We start from the raw sequence: 14,719 nt of genomic DNA on the forward strand, positions 1-14,719 counted from the left end.
AATAGGCAAATCTAAGGTTGCCTCATCCGTCCCTCTTTCAAATACATTTCTCCTTCTTTCACTCTTTCTCTTACTGACTTCTCACGAATTGATTTCTGGTCACCTATTACTTACTCTTCTACCACATTTCCCCTCTGCCTGCTTTTTATCCATTATTCGCTGCTGTATAATTTATTCTCTTTAATATGGATGATACCATTTATTTCCGCAAATTTTTTACGATCATTTGTCTACCTTTTCCTTATACCATCTACCTCAACCGCCTTCCTTCTTCCACCTTCGCTACTGGCATACTTTTATATAAATAGCCGTACAGATACAAGAGCTAGCAAGGCATCTAGACCAAGGGGGAAAAAGTTCTCAACACCTCACATTCTATTCTCCTCGTGCACTTGCTTTTAACATATCAAGAGCCCCCCAGCAGACAAATCGGATGTATGAGAGTGGAGAAACCTTGCAGACGTCTTTGGGCCTCGTTCATGAAGACTCTCAACACCATTATACGGAAATGGGAAATTTGGTCTCAACCAGCGGAAATCAAGATGGATATCCACCCCCTATATCTGATAAGGGGCTTTCACTCCCACACTACCTCCCATCTTTCGTACCCTCCCCTACCACCCTCAGCTTCAACATCCAGCTTCACCTATGGGGAGTGTTCTCAACTCTACCTTAACTTTCCCTTTTCACTCCGTTATCCCACTAACTTCGATTACCGAAAGTTCTTCATAGTCGCGATGGCTTTCATTACGGCCGCGGCTGGTGAGTGATGGCTTATCATAATATTTGTTTTCGTCTTATCCTCACTTCCGTATTCTGTTTACGCCTTGTCTATGCCGGACACAATGAGACCGGGTATATGGCAGGGTCATACTCTGGCATCCTACCCGAGTCGAGGGCTATTGACTTGATATCCACCACAAATGATAGCGAGATGTTCTTCGATACCGAAGAGCATTTTACTCTAGACAATGATGGGGATATTAAGATGGAAGACGTCTCCGGTATAGCCCCTATGCACGATGAAGCAGACCTCAAGGCAAAGCTACTGATTAGCATCGGCGTACTCGTCCCCGAAGGAATGAGGCGAAGGGTCGGTCCTTCATCTAGTCAAGGGTGTTTCAGAATAGATTAATGAGACTATGATGGATCATTCACTCAAATGTTCTTCACATGGACCACAAGCCAAACGCCAGAGGCAACCTCTGGGAATTATCGATTTCAATGCAGATAATATGTAATTTTATGAGGCAAAAGGCGAAATGTTCAAAATCAAGTGCTGAAAGGAAATCGCTGCGCAAAGCTCTCATCCATGCATAAGTTCGCTTGTAAAAAGAAGAAAAATCAAGGGACAAGTTAAAAAATTTAATAACACACGTTGGTCGGATGAATCCTATGTCCACACCTTAGAAGGACCAAACACAGAAAAGGGAATAGCGTGATGATCAAAGAACTCCCGATAAGACGGCTTCGGTGGCTGCATATCTGTTAGCTGTGTCCCATTAAAATGTGGACTAAGTGTTGACTTACCAGAATTGATGTATGGCCGCTTGGCGTCTAGGTTGACATCAAACCGCCTTTCAAGCTCCTGCTTAACAGTCTTCTTCGAGACCTTCATCAGGTCCGCAGTCGCCAAGATCTTGCGGATCTCCTCGAGAATCTCATCATCAGGAGGTAGATGGCTGAGGTCTTCCATACCAAAGTTGCTCATCATCTCAGACGGGGCGACTGAGTAACGAGTGCCACCACCTCCAAGAGGCAAATCGAGCTGCGAAACCGGGCGCGAGCTAGTATGATATCCATACTCGGACTGTGAGAAGGGAGGCAGTCTGGTACCATAGGAGTGTGCAGAGAATTCAGATCGGTCGTCGCGCGAAGTCTGGGATTCCCACAACTCTGCTTGGTAGTCTTCCCAAATTTTCTTGGGAATGGAGTCGGGGTCAAATTTGCCTTCGTCAGAGATGACAACCTTGCGACCTTTCTCTCCAGTGATGACACGCGTATTACCCCAGGAGAAGTCATCCATGTGCCAGAAAGAGTACAGTGGCAGAGCAAGTGAGAAGATGGGAATGGCCAGGAGGTATATCAACATCCAGCCAATCATTTCCCACTTGCGTCTAACAAGGAAGATCAAAGCCTGCAGTCCATAGATAACACCGAGAAGAATAAAAGAGGTGATGGGAAGCACATCTGGCTCAGTCACACACCAATAGATCAGGTAAGCGATATATGCAACTGTAACTGGCTGAATGACAGTCATAAGCAGATCGATGAGCACAATGAATCGCATACTGAAACAGCAGAAACCACACAGCTGTTGCAGCGGAATCAACTCCATCAAGTTGTGAACCGTAGAATTGATCCATCGGCGACGCTGGGAAAGGAAGACAGTGAAGCTTTCCGGTGCAACTGTCCAGGCATGACACCTGAAGATGTACTTTGTCTTAAACTTCGGGTGATGCTTGATGAGCAGTGTCGTCAAGTAGCGATCTTCACCAAGGTGCAGCAGATTCTTCATGTGGAGGGTATCGACCCGGATTTCCGAGTAGGCGTCGACCACACCCTTACTAACAAAGAGAGGGGTTCCATTCTCCGCTGTGCGGATACGATACATAGTGAAACAACCGGGCAAACAAGTGACTGATCCAAACAAACTTTCAAATGCCTTGGTCAGGTTGTGAGAGATGTAGTATTCATAAACCTGGATCATTGTGATAATAGAGGTCTTGGCGTTGGACAAAGACGTCTCTCCGCAACAGCCGATGAGACGCGTATCAGAAAGGAATGCCGAAACAAAACGTGTGGCAGCATCCGGTGCTACCATGGTATCAGCATCAACCTGTAGGATATACTCGTAGAATTGCGGATTGACGCCAATAATGTTCCGGATATGATGGTGCATCTCAAGTTCCATGGGGCTCATGGGCAAGTTGTAGTGGACACGGTTGAGGAAGCGCATGAGAACCATTTGGGAATCACGCTTTCCGCGGTTACCAGGACGAGACACTTCGGAAGGTTTGCCAACCTTTACAACGACCAGGAAAGGCACAATGTGACCCTGGACTTCGTAGAGACCAGAATAAAGCTTTGCCATGTTATGCTGCTTCATACCCTCGCCCAGACTCTCGAAACTGAGTGGTTCGGGATCCACAGATTCGGGGACTCCCAAAATGTCAAGAACGATGCGGGGTGTGGGACGATCGTTGCCCTGACCGATAATCATACCATCGCAAATAACGAGAAGTAGTTTGCGCTTGTCGTCATAGCGCATGCGAGCCATGGAGTCCATAGCACGACGCAATGACTCTTCGTCTTCGGTATACACCGGGACTTGGCAAATGATGAACTTGTCCAGATTCTCTGGAAGGTTCTTCTTTCCGAATTGCAGCGCAGCCAAAAACTTGAAGCCAATAATGGAGACAAGCATGATGGAAATTGCGAGAATGAAGTATCGTGCAAACTGACAGCGAACTGAGTCTCTAGTGTCGACCTTGCCAATGAAGAACAGGTTGTCAAGGCAAAGCTGCATTCGGGACCTGAGTGCCGTGTCGAAATTCAAGTCATCCCAATACTTGGTCACATCCTCTCCGGCTTTTCCCTGGAAGATATCGACAAGCAGAGGGCTCATGTAATCGGTGTCAACATTGCCGGTGGCTTTCTTCCCGGCTGGCCGGCGAGGTACCCGGGGCCCAGCAATGTAATAGGTCAAATCATAAATTTTGCCGTTGATACTTGCAATTTTCCTGGAATCATCGACCGCCAGCTTCTTCATTGCCTTTGAAGTATAACCAACATAGCCCTTCTTGTAATTCGAGCGCATCATGACCATTTGCTCATAGAACCAATCAGGTCTGGAGTCGTTAGTCCAAGAGCGGAAATCGTGGTACTTGGCATTGACATCAAAGGTGGAGCTGGAGGCTGTGGCTGCGGAATCATTCAGATTTGATCGATAGTCTAATGGAACGCTAGGATCCACTCTGCCACTCACACCTTGGCACAAAGCCGAGACTTGGAGAGGGAAAAGATTTGTAGCGTCAGTGCCTGCATAGGCTTTAAGTGACTTCTGGGGGACGATGTCAGGGAAGTGAGATGGCATGAAACTTCCAAGGTTGAACACCACGCCTCGAATTGCAACGTAAGACTCTTCTTGACCTTTACCATTCTTACCGCTGAGCTCTGCTGTGTTGTAAACATCCTGGGTTGGGCAGACCACGCCAGGGAAACCGACAATCATGAAAACTGCTACACCACAGGCGAACCAAATGATCATGTTGATAGCGAGCTTTTCACGCCATGCAATGCGCACGTCCTTGCGTTTCATTCGTCCAATGAACCGGATCACAAAATCGGGGATGAAGAATGTGAGGAGATAGACCAAGAACATCCAACGACGACGACCGGGAGATGTCGGAGCCTCGTCGACCTCCTCCATCTTCTTTTCGTTGTTTTTCTCAAGCATTTGCTCTTTGGTGTCAAGATTCTTGAACATATCACCGGAGTTGAAGGCGGAACCTCCAGCATCAGAACGTCCATCTAGTTCGCGGCTACCAAAGTAGCCTTGTTTGGGGTCATCTCCATAAATAAAAGCTCCTGGAGACTGGTCGGTGGGGTTGAGAAGTCGGAGTTTGGCGTCTGGATTTCCACCAGCAGAGTGGAAGCCATCGCTTTCATCGGCGCCAGCGTTTCCATACGATGGTACCACGCGCTCGCCCACTTTAGCGATATCTGCCCAGCATCGTTCGCTCAAGAAAACACCGGTACTACCGACACGAGCTTCGTTGCCGGGCCATCGCTTTTCGTCGAGAACAACCTCAGACTTTTCGCGGTCGCTTCCTACCACAACGTTCCCGATGTCAGCTAGACCAAGGAATTCTCCGAACGGAAGGAAGACACTGTAATCGGCGTTCCGCAACCGTGAGCTGATTTCGGCGATACCGAATGTTTGGACCTGCATCCGCACGCACTTGCTGTCAAACTGGTTCGCAATGCGACGATCATTGGGCTTGAGGCAGATCACGAAATATGGATTGAGGTTGGAGGAGCTCAGGCATTTGTTCACAATTTCTAGGCCAGAAAGGAACTGACCGGCGGCTCCCTGGGCCGGTCCGGAGGGCATTCCGCTCTTCCGACCGCTGGCTCGCTTGGATCCTACAACTTGGCTTTCGTGTTCATCGCCTTCCTCACTGTCGGGGTGAGCACTAGGCGCAGCGAAACGGGACGGGGGTCCGGTCTTGCGTCTCGCCATGCTAGGCATCCGCAGTGGCTTGGAGCTCACCTGAGCCTGCATGATAGCAGTCTTTTCTTGCGGGTGGGATATAGTCTGCAGAGCTTCCTGGTGGAACAGTTCACGGACAAAGTCACTCCGGGTGGAGCGCATTAGGTTCATCAAATCTCCCGAGATAACTTCTCCATTCTCCTCAAGCAAACCGGTAGTGGAGTAGTCCACCTCGCCGGCAAAATGCTTGACAGTGAACGCACTCCGGGTCTGAGACATGTAGCCACCTGAACCACTGCTACCACCAACAGAGATGGCAGGGTTCTTGTTCTCGAAGCGCTTTCGCACGCTGTCCAGGAACTGTGCGTCGGATCTTCCACGCCGAGTTTGGTCATCCAAAATGCTCAGCAGACCGTTGCCATGCTTCAGCAGTCCACGCACGGTATCCGTGTTATCGAAATAGCTCGTCGCAGCCACCGTGATCTCCTCGCGGTCCAGGATATCAGCTTTGTGGTCGAAGAATGACTGAAGGCAGTAGTTGTAGAGCGATTCGGTTGCGGCATTGCTGAGAAGCTGATCGAGAGTAGACCCTGTGGAAGGGGCTTGAGCAAAACCGGGAAAATCGACAATGGAGATGGTGTTGGCAACACTGTCCTCGGCTGCACAAAGCCTTTGGTTCACGCTTTCAATAACGTAGGTCACTAAGAGAGAATAAATGGTACGTGCAAATGCATCAGCATTCTCCCGCGCTCCCTTTGGGTCAAGCATGACTGTCACTCGCTCGCGGTGGATCGTCTTGGTCCGGTAACCGAGACTGTTTTCCAGAGCATCAACACTGAGACCCAGGAACGCAGCGACATTGTCGAGAACCTCCTTGTTTTTGACGACCGTTACAAGCTCGCCTCCCTCGTGAGAATAGCCGCCACTTTCTTCTGCGCCAGTGGTGGTCGACTGGCCCGTGGCGAACTCAAGTTGCCCAATGTGCAGGATACTGGCCAGGATCTGGCAGATCTCAGCGATTTCGCCCCGGGAGAATTCCAACTTCCGTAGCGCGGTTTTGAAATGCTGGAAGCCCTCGGCATCGTTAATTCCGACTTTGAGCTGAGTTGGATGACCGAGATAGCGCCAACGTTTATGGCTGACAGTTCCTCCAGACAACCTGCTCCCAGATTGGACATGGATGCTATTCTCAAATCCTAGGTGTGATTTCTCCGCCGCACTTGTTCCAGATAGTAAATAGTACAACACGTGGAAACTCCGCTCTCCTGTTGGCACTGAAGAGATGCGGCTACGCTCCAATCGGTAGTCAATGATCTTACCACCGATCAGGGTGGGGTTCACGGAGGATGATCCATCATATTGAAGCTCAAGGAATAGGCCAGCTTTTGAAGCGGTGGGTGTAGTGGCGGACTTGGTGGTTGTGAGAGTGTCGAAAACAAAGGCGGCATAAGAAAGTTTGGAGGAGAGCGGGGTCGATGAAAAGGATAAGAACGAAGACAGCAAATGCGAGCGAAGGGTGGTTTTTCCGGATCCGCTCTCTCCTCTTTAATCAAAGGTTAGATCTAGGTTTTATATAGAGGGTTAGTTCTGCTTACAAGAAAACAACGGCTTGGTTTTCAGCGCGTGCACCTAGACGAGTGAAGGCGCGGCGCGCAAGGTCTTCAGCTTCGCCCGCAGCGCTTCCCTCTTTTCCACCATCGGGTCCTTTGGTTGCCGATGAATATGTATTCAGAGCAATAAGTGCCTGAGATGACAGATGGGCAGTTGGTAATCCCACATGGAACCTGAGTCACACGTTAACTATAAGCGAGCACTTAACTCATAAGGAGGTCGGAGGTCATCATACCGACTAGCGAGATGGGCCGTGAGATGTGTATCAGACTGTAGGTGGGCGGGCAATGAGGGGAGGGAGGGCTGAGCGTGTGCCGGGCCACTCCCAGAGAAGGTATTGACCATATTTTGGTCCCCTCAGTTCAGATTTGAGGGCGTGAACGAGTGTATGAGGGGCAATCGGGATGTCAAATATCGACAGGGCGAATGGCTTGAGAAGCCAGTGACGGAATGAACGTGGAGCGAGAGTAGGAATGTCTTGTAGACTTGGCGGAATAAAGACCCCTAGCAACGGATCGAGATCGCACACATCGGGGAGCAAGATTCGAATTTATGGGGTTGAGGTGCAACAGCGAGAGTATGGGGGTGAACGACAGACACAAAAAAACCGAAGTAGAAGCAGAAGCAGAAATCAGAAGCCCAGAATGGAAGATCACAAAGGGAAAAAACGCAACAAATCGATAAGAGGTCGGGGGTGGAGGTGTATTGTGTAATACTCAAATTACTAGCTCGGTCGCTAAGAATAGGTGAACCTCGGCCATACCGATAAAACGGGGATTAGGGGATTGTATATTTAATTTGGTTCAGCTTCATTGGATGTGTCTCGGGGTGGAATCCACTAGAGCTGGTAGTGTTTCCACAATAATATATTCGAGAACATGGTTACAAAGATATAAAGGCAATAAGGGGAAATAAACCGAAAGGTTTAGAAACAAAATCTGGTTTTCAATTTAATACAGTCTCATGTGAAGCTCCAGTTGTCCCTAGAGCTACTATGGAGTACACAGTGCATGATACTAAATACTACTCCGTACTGTGTGGAGTAATACATAAGATATCGACACGTTATAGTTCCAAGTTCCTAGAACACGTCAACTCTCATATTGTGGCCAATATTGACCTCCTTGCAAGTGGGCTGCATATAAAAAAGAAAAAAAAAAAAAAAAAAAAAAACTCGGAAAATATGAGGCCACGAAATAGATAAAGGTCTGAAACTAGGGGCACTGGTCTCTGGGTCGGCCTAAGATAGAGTGGCTCGACATTCTCCCGACTATCAATAGGCCAGTAAACAAACTAGTAGAAGTAGCACAAGTGGATCAAGTCTCCGATCATACGTGTGGCGAAACCGGTCATCTGTTAGAAAAAAATAAGTGTGAGACATCCCAAATATAGTGCATACCAAAATACTTGTACTACTATTAATACATTATAAAATACATATACGAAAATAAAATACTTCATCTGATCATTCTACAGGGTTCTGGGCGGGTTCTGGGTCCCCTGTTTATCTGATACAATTTCATTGGTTAGAACTCTCAAGCAGAAACCCATCAGGGTGAAAGACAACAAACATATGGTTTCAAAATTACAGAAAAACTGCCGCTTTGAATGCAAATACGGTCTTCAAATAAACCCATCAATATTTGAAATCAGCAAACTGAATCGTATCGGTTTCTTCCTCATATGAGACCAAAAAGACAAGTGCCAAAAGCTTAAGTACTGTACTGCAAGTCAAGACGATCGTCAGGATCGACGGTATTTTTCTATACCCCGTAATTTTCAACTCCATCGATTTCTTTCTCCCCACGCCTAACCTCTCAGTTGTTTTGTCTTCTTCCTCACCCATTCAGGAGTTCCATCTCCAGTCGCTCGCTCAATTATCCAAATCCTTGATCGTTCAGCCCTGACCTACTCCCAATCCAACTCTCTTACAACCTCTACACACTCACTCACTGTACATTGAGCGAGACAAAGCGACCAATACAAAAGCAGTGCCCTAATGCGGTTGTGATAAAAGAACAGGCCGGACATCGCACCTCGCCACTGAACTGGTTGGTCCTCCACCCTCACGTTCATCATGTCGAACTCGAACCGTTATTCGGTCTTCTCCACGCAGTCCGCGGGTCTCTCCGCCGGACCCAGACCACAACATGGAACTCAGGTCTCAACAACAACATTATTGAATGCCCTTCATTCTTTTTATACTGCAGGTCAACCATATCAACTAGACTCAGCCACGAGTTTGGTTGTGAATACATGGGTGACCGCAGCAACCACTTTACCCGATGGGCGAACTGGTGCCACGGTCGACCGTGACCTGGCTGTCAGAGCGTGGGAACATGCTCGACGCCGGGCTGAGGATGGCTGCGTCGTTTTAGGGTATGTTGAAAAGGGTATTATCTGAAAACCATATCTGCTAACATATAACAGCGCTCTCCATCAATCCACACCCTCATTGCTAGAACCGTTTATCGCGGCCATCCCGGTGGAAACACCGGAGGTAGCTCTGATCGCGCTCTCCGCTCTACGACCCTTCCTCACCGCTGTCACCTTATTCAACCCTTCCTACTCTCTTCATTCGGCATTGGCCGCCACTTACACATTGTCTTTGCAAGGATCTGTCGTTGGCCTCTCCTTGGCCTTGTCTACCTCCGGCATCAATGTGCGCAAGGGTCTTTTGGAAATCCAACCAGACACCGGTTACCGTGCATTTGATGCCTTCTATTATCTCCTCACTTCTTCGTCGACAGCTGCGGAGCGTGAATTTTTGGACCTGAAAGACCCCGCTGCATATACCTTGCTCAACCGATCCAACACATATGATCCTCCACACTATCTCCCCACAGCCGACGATGCCGCTGCAGCAGAAGACTTCCGTGCTTCCTTGAAAGCAATTGGCATCAAAGGTGCTGCTCAGCGAGGTTTGCTCTCGGTTCTTGCTGGTCTCCTTAAGCTCGGCAATGCAGTCGGGTTCGAGGTGGACCAGGAAGAGCTAGAAGAGGTATGCGAAGATGCTGGCGGTCTTTTGGGAATTGACCCAGAAATCCTTCTTCATAAATGCTCAACTGACGAGCGAGAAGTGTTGATCGCGGGAGTATACGAAGCGCTGGTCGATTGGGTCATCAGCAAAGCGAACGAGGCCATTGCAGCCGACATTCAGGTTGCATTGGAACACGATTCAAGTAATGGGGGTGGTGCAGCACAATGGTCAAATGACGATACAGTCAACCTGACTGTAGTCGATATTCCACGGCCGGCGCTCGGCAAAGCGATCATGATGAGAGGTATCTTCGATGATAGTCTTGGTCTCAACGCTGAAATGAAGGATGACGGAATCCCTCTGCCGCCCATTGGAGCTTCTGTCATCAGTGAAATGAACACCGCGGTGGCTCAAGTCGAACCGGACCTCAATATCACCACAGGCCTTGCCGGGCGAGAACGCGAACACGATCTCGATAAGCGGCAAGGGGTATTGGAAAAGGTTGGTGTTGAGCTTGAGATTGATGCTTTTCTCCGACGCATCCTGTTCCCCGTTGATACCGAAGGTATCTCAGTGGGGAAACGCGGCCGATTCGATCTTCCCACCACTCTCAACAGTAGCCGTGTTTGGTACCACCTCTCTCTCCATCCGACTGATGACATGCCGGAACAGCTCGCGTCTTCTTCAGCCACAGCATGGTCTGCGGGTGCAGTCTCCCGCCAATTGCGGGACTGGCGACTCCCGGAATGGGCTAATCGTCGTTTGAAGCAACTCGATTTCACTGCCGATTTCGACGTGGAAGAGTTTGTCGGTCGGTATTCGCGACTCGGTTGCGCCGAAGGCCAGGATGGTGTTGAGAACTGGATCATCGAGAGAGGATGGAGCAACGGCGATGCTGTCGTCGGGGAACAGCGCGTATGGATGCGCGAGGGGGCATGGTGGGAAGCGGAGAGTATGCTAGATCTCAAGCCAGAAGAGACCCACGTCAATCCGTTCATGTACGGCCCTGCGTTGTACGAGACTGGGTTCACCCCAGATGGTACTGCCATCCATGAACAATCCAATCTTCTTGGCATGCCGCCTGGCGGCGTCATAGCCCCTAGTGTGATGGGCGGTGCGAAGTCCATTGCCCCCAGTGCGCCATTTACCAATGCTGTCAATACCGGCGACTACGGCCTGGGCCGGAAAGGTGACGACAAAAAAGGAGACATTGCATACTACGACGAATATGGCCGGTACATCGGCGAATTCGACCCTGAGTTTGGTGATCCCAAGCACATTGAGAAGAAAACCATCACTTGGGGCCGTCGACTCTGGGCTGGTTTCGTTTGGGCAATGACCTTCTGGATTCCTTCCTTTGTGCTTCGATACATTGGCCGCATGAAGCGCCCAGATGTCCGCCTGGCCTGGAGAGAAAAGGTCGTCCTTGTGTGTTTGATCCTGCTGTGCAACGGAATTGTCTGTTTCTATATCATCGCCTTCGGTGACCTTCTGTGTCCCAACAAGAATAAAGCCTGGAATCAGAAGGAGGTTGGCTGGCACACAAATGATAATGACTTTTTTGTCGGCATCCACGGCCGCGTTTACGACATCAGCAAGTTCTGGCGCACGCAGCACAGTGATATGGTTGGAATAGACACAAACTCGGACAACATGCGCCAATTTGGTGGACAGATTTTAGACGACTACTTTCCCCCTCCTCTTACCCGGTATTGTTCCCCATTTGTTAAGTCTGATTTGATCGCCCTGGAGCACAACAAGACAGACGCTATTGTCCTTCCTACGGCCGAGCACAAATCTGGGAAACAGTCATTAATGGCCAAGTCGGCACTCCGCAAGGACAACTGGTATGAAAATAAATTTTTGCCAAAGATCGGTACATACTACAAGGGCGACCTGGTTTGGACAAGGGATACCATCAAGAAGCAGGCCGACGCAGATTCTCGTTACTGGGTTATCAATGACCAAAAGGTGTACGACTTGACAGACTACTTCTATACACTAAAAAGGATGAACAACCTCGACCAATACAACTGGCTGCCGTCGTCTCTGACTACTCTCTTCAAGAACAACATGGGAGAGGATGTTACTGACCTATGGCAGGACACAGCGGACTTCAGAAATGCCCAGACATGTCTCGACTTTGTCTTTTATGTCGGCAAAGTTGATTTCCGTGACAGTCCACGGTGCACAGTCAACAACTGGATCATGCTCAGCTTCACCATTCTCATCTGCTCTGTTATCCTCGTCAAATTCCTGGCAGCTCTGCAGCTGGGGTCCAAACGTCGGCCCACACCTCAGGATAAATTCGTCATCTGCATGGTTCCCGCATACACTGAGGGCGAGAATGATCTTCGGAAAGGTCTTGATTCTCTGACTGCCTTGCAGTACGACAACAAGAGAAAGCTGATTTTTGTCATCTGTGATGGTATGATTGTTGGTGGCGGGAATGACCGCCCCACCCCAAAGATCGTTCTGGACATTCTCGGGGTTGATCCTAAGATGGACCCGCCGGCACTACCATGCAAGTCCCTTGGTCAGGGAAGTGAGCAGCTGAACTATGGCAAGGTTTACTCTGGACTCTATGAGTATGAAGGCAATGTCGTGCCTTACATTGTGGTTGTCAAGGTTGGCAAGGAATCCGAGCAGCGCAAGTCCAAACCTGGCAATCGTGGCAAGCGAGACACGCAGGTCCTTCTCATGCAATTCTTGAACCGCGTTCACCACCGCTCACCTATGTCACCCCTTGAACTTGAAATGTTCCACCAAATCAACAACGTCATCGGTGTGGATCCAGAGCTGTATGAGTACTGTCTCATGGTTGATGCAGATACCACTGTCAGGGAGGATTCTCTGAATCGCCTTGTCGCCGCGTGTGCAGCAGATGCCAAGATCGCCGGCATTTGCGGCGAGACTAGTCTTCAGAACGAGGAACGTAGTTGGTGGACAATGATTCAGGTTTACGAATACTACATCTCGCATCACCTGGCGAAAGCATTCGAGTCGCTCTTCGGCAGCGTTACTTGTCTCCCTGGATGGTGAGTCCATATACTTTTCATCTCACAAGCAAGATGATACTAACAATGCCTAGTTTCACCATGTACCGCCTTCGAACTGCGGACAAAGGACGTCCTCTGATCATCTCGGACAAAGTCATTCAGGATTATGCTGATAATGATGTTGACACCCTCCACAAGAAGAATCTCCTCTCTCTTGGTGAGGATAGGTACCTTACAACCATCATGACCAAACACTTCCCGGCGATGTCATACAAGTTTATTCCTGATGCCTATGCAAGCACAGCCGCCCCTGAGACCTGGAGTGTGCTTATGTCACAGAGACGCCGCTGGATCAACTCCACAATCCACAACCTGGTTGAACTGGCAGCTCTAGAAGATCTCTGCGGTTTCTGCTGCTTCAGTATGCGCTTCGTCGTTCTCGTCGATCTGGTGGGAACTCTCATCCTTCCTGCGACCTGCGTATACCTCACCTACCTGATCTACCTGGTTGCTAGCAAAACAGGTCCCTTCCCTATGATCTCGATTATCATGCTGGCTGGTGTATATGGTCTGCAAGCGATTATCTTCATTGTCAAACGGCAGTGGCAACACATTGGATGGATGATCATCTACCTTCTTGCGTTCCCGATCTACAACTTCATCCTACCACTCTATTCCTTCTGGAAACAGGACGATTTCACATGGGGTACCACCCGTGTTGTCATTGGCGAGAAGGGCGACAAGCGAGTCATCGCTGTGGAAGACGAGCCCTTTGAACCACGCAGCATCCCACTCCAGCGATGGGATGACTATGCCATGGCTAATAACCTCCCTGGTCGCCGCGGCGACCTCAGCGCCAGCCAGGAGAAGATCTACGCCACCGGCCGGTACGACGATATGGCTATGGAGATGGATGATCTGCACTCGCAGTATTCATCCGTCAAGCCAGCCTCCACCATTCTAACCGGATTCCCCGGCCAGGGCCGTCACCAGCCCTACATGCCTCCACAGTCTCCCGCACCCTTCGTCGGCGGTAACATCCCCGGTAACCGCAACTCGCACATGTCAAATTTCTCTCGCTACACGGATATGCCGCAGATGAGCGCTCAGATGGGTGGCCACTCTGCTCAGGCTTCTCGGCACATGTCCATGGGTGGCCTCAGCGCCTACCAGGATAACCAGATGACCTCGAGCAGACACAGCCTCGGCATGATGCAGAGCAGCGATAACCTCCTCGGCAACGCTGGCTCTCGCAGCCCTCTGCCTCAGTACCCCTCTCGACCCGCCAGCACCGCCTTTGATTTCCGTGCTGCTAGTGGACCCGATGAGCTTGCGATCACCGAGGCTATCCGCAGCTGTCTGGCCGAGGTCGATCTAGATACTGTCACCAAAAAGCAGGGTACGTTCCTAACTCAATCTCAATGATGACCATACAGTTTGCTAACCTTATCCCAATAGTTCGCGTTCTTGTCGAACAGCGCCTGCAAGCCTCCCTCACGGGCGACAAGCGAGCCTTCCTGGACCGGCAGATCGACCAGGAACTGGCTAACATGTGATTTACTTTCTTGTAATATGCATTCTGCATCCCGCATCCACCTAGTACATTTATTTCTGTTATTTGTTTTTTTTTTACATGCGGTCTCGCATATCTGGAGTTTTTTCAGGCTTGGGGTTTTCTTTTTCGAGCACAGCATCCAGCGTCCTGAACTTTGAGCTATTCCGCTCTCTAGTCTTCATTTAATGAGATTTATTCATCTAGCGCCCAGTGACAATAATATATGTTATGACGATGTTGAAATCAGCCTTTGTGTGTTTATAAATGATCTTGGCCAAGACTTGCTTTATCCTGCACATTCAGACTGCGTAGAACTATAAAATATATCGAGTTTGAGTATCGATAGAGTAGAACTCCGC

At 49.4% G+C, this 14,719-nt stretch overlaps 2 protein-coding genes across 2 annotated transcripts; one reads left to right on the forward strand and one right to left on the reverse strand.

Moving 5' to 3' along the window:
- Window positions 1–1,445: 1,445 nt before the first annotated feature.
- Window positions 1,446–7,171, reverse strand: chsE (chitin synthase class Va; the record flags this gene model as incomplete). Its single annotated transcript, XM_040789946.1, has 4 exons — window positions 1,446–1,477; window positions 1,531–6,758; window positions 6,811–6,999; window positions 7,062–7,171. The coding sequence occupies 4 exons, from the start codon at window positions 7,169–7,171 to the stop codon at window positions 1,446–1,448; spliced, it is 5,559 nt and encodes a 1,852-aa protein (XP_040646899.1).
- Window positions 7,172–8,903: 1,732 nt separating this feature from the next.
- csmB (putative chitin synthase) lies at window positions 8,904–14,361 on the forward strand (the record flags this gene model as incomplete). Its single annotated transcript, XM_040789947.1, has 4 exons — window positions 8,904–9,205; window positions 9,257–12,844; window positions 12,898–14,204; window positions 14,264–14,361. The coding sequence occupies 4 exons, from the start codon at window positions 8,904–8,906 to the stop codon at window positions 14,359–14,361; spliced, it is 5,295 nt and encodes a 1,764-aa protein (XP_040646900.1).
- Between the last annotated feature and the right edge of the window lie 358 nt (window positions 14,362–14,719).

This window comes from Penicillium griseofulvum (genome assembly GCF_001561935.1).
Source record: "Penicillium griseofulvum strain PG3 chromosome Unknown contig_80, whole genome shotgun sequence".
Taxonomy (NCBI): domain Eukaryota; kingdom Fungi; phylum Ascomycota; class Eurotiomycetes; order Eurotiales; family Aspergillaceae; genus Penicillium; species Penicillium griseofulvum.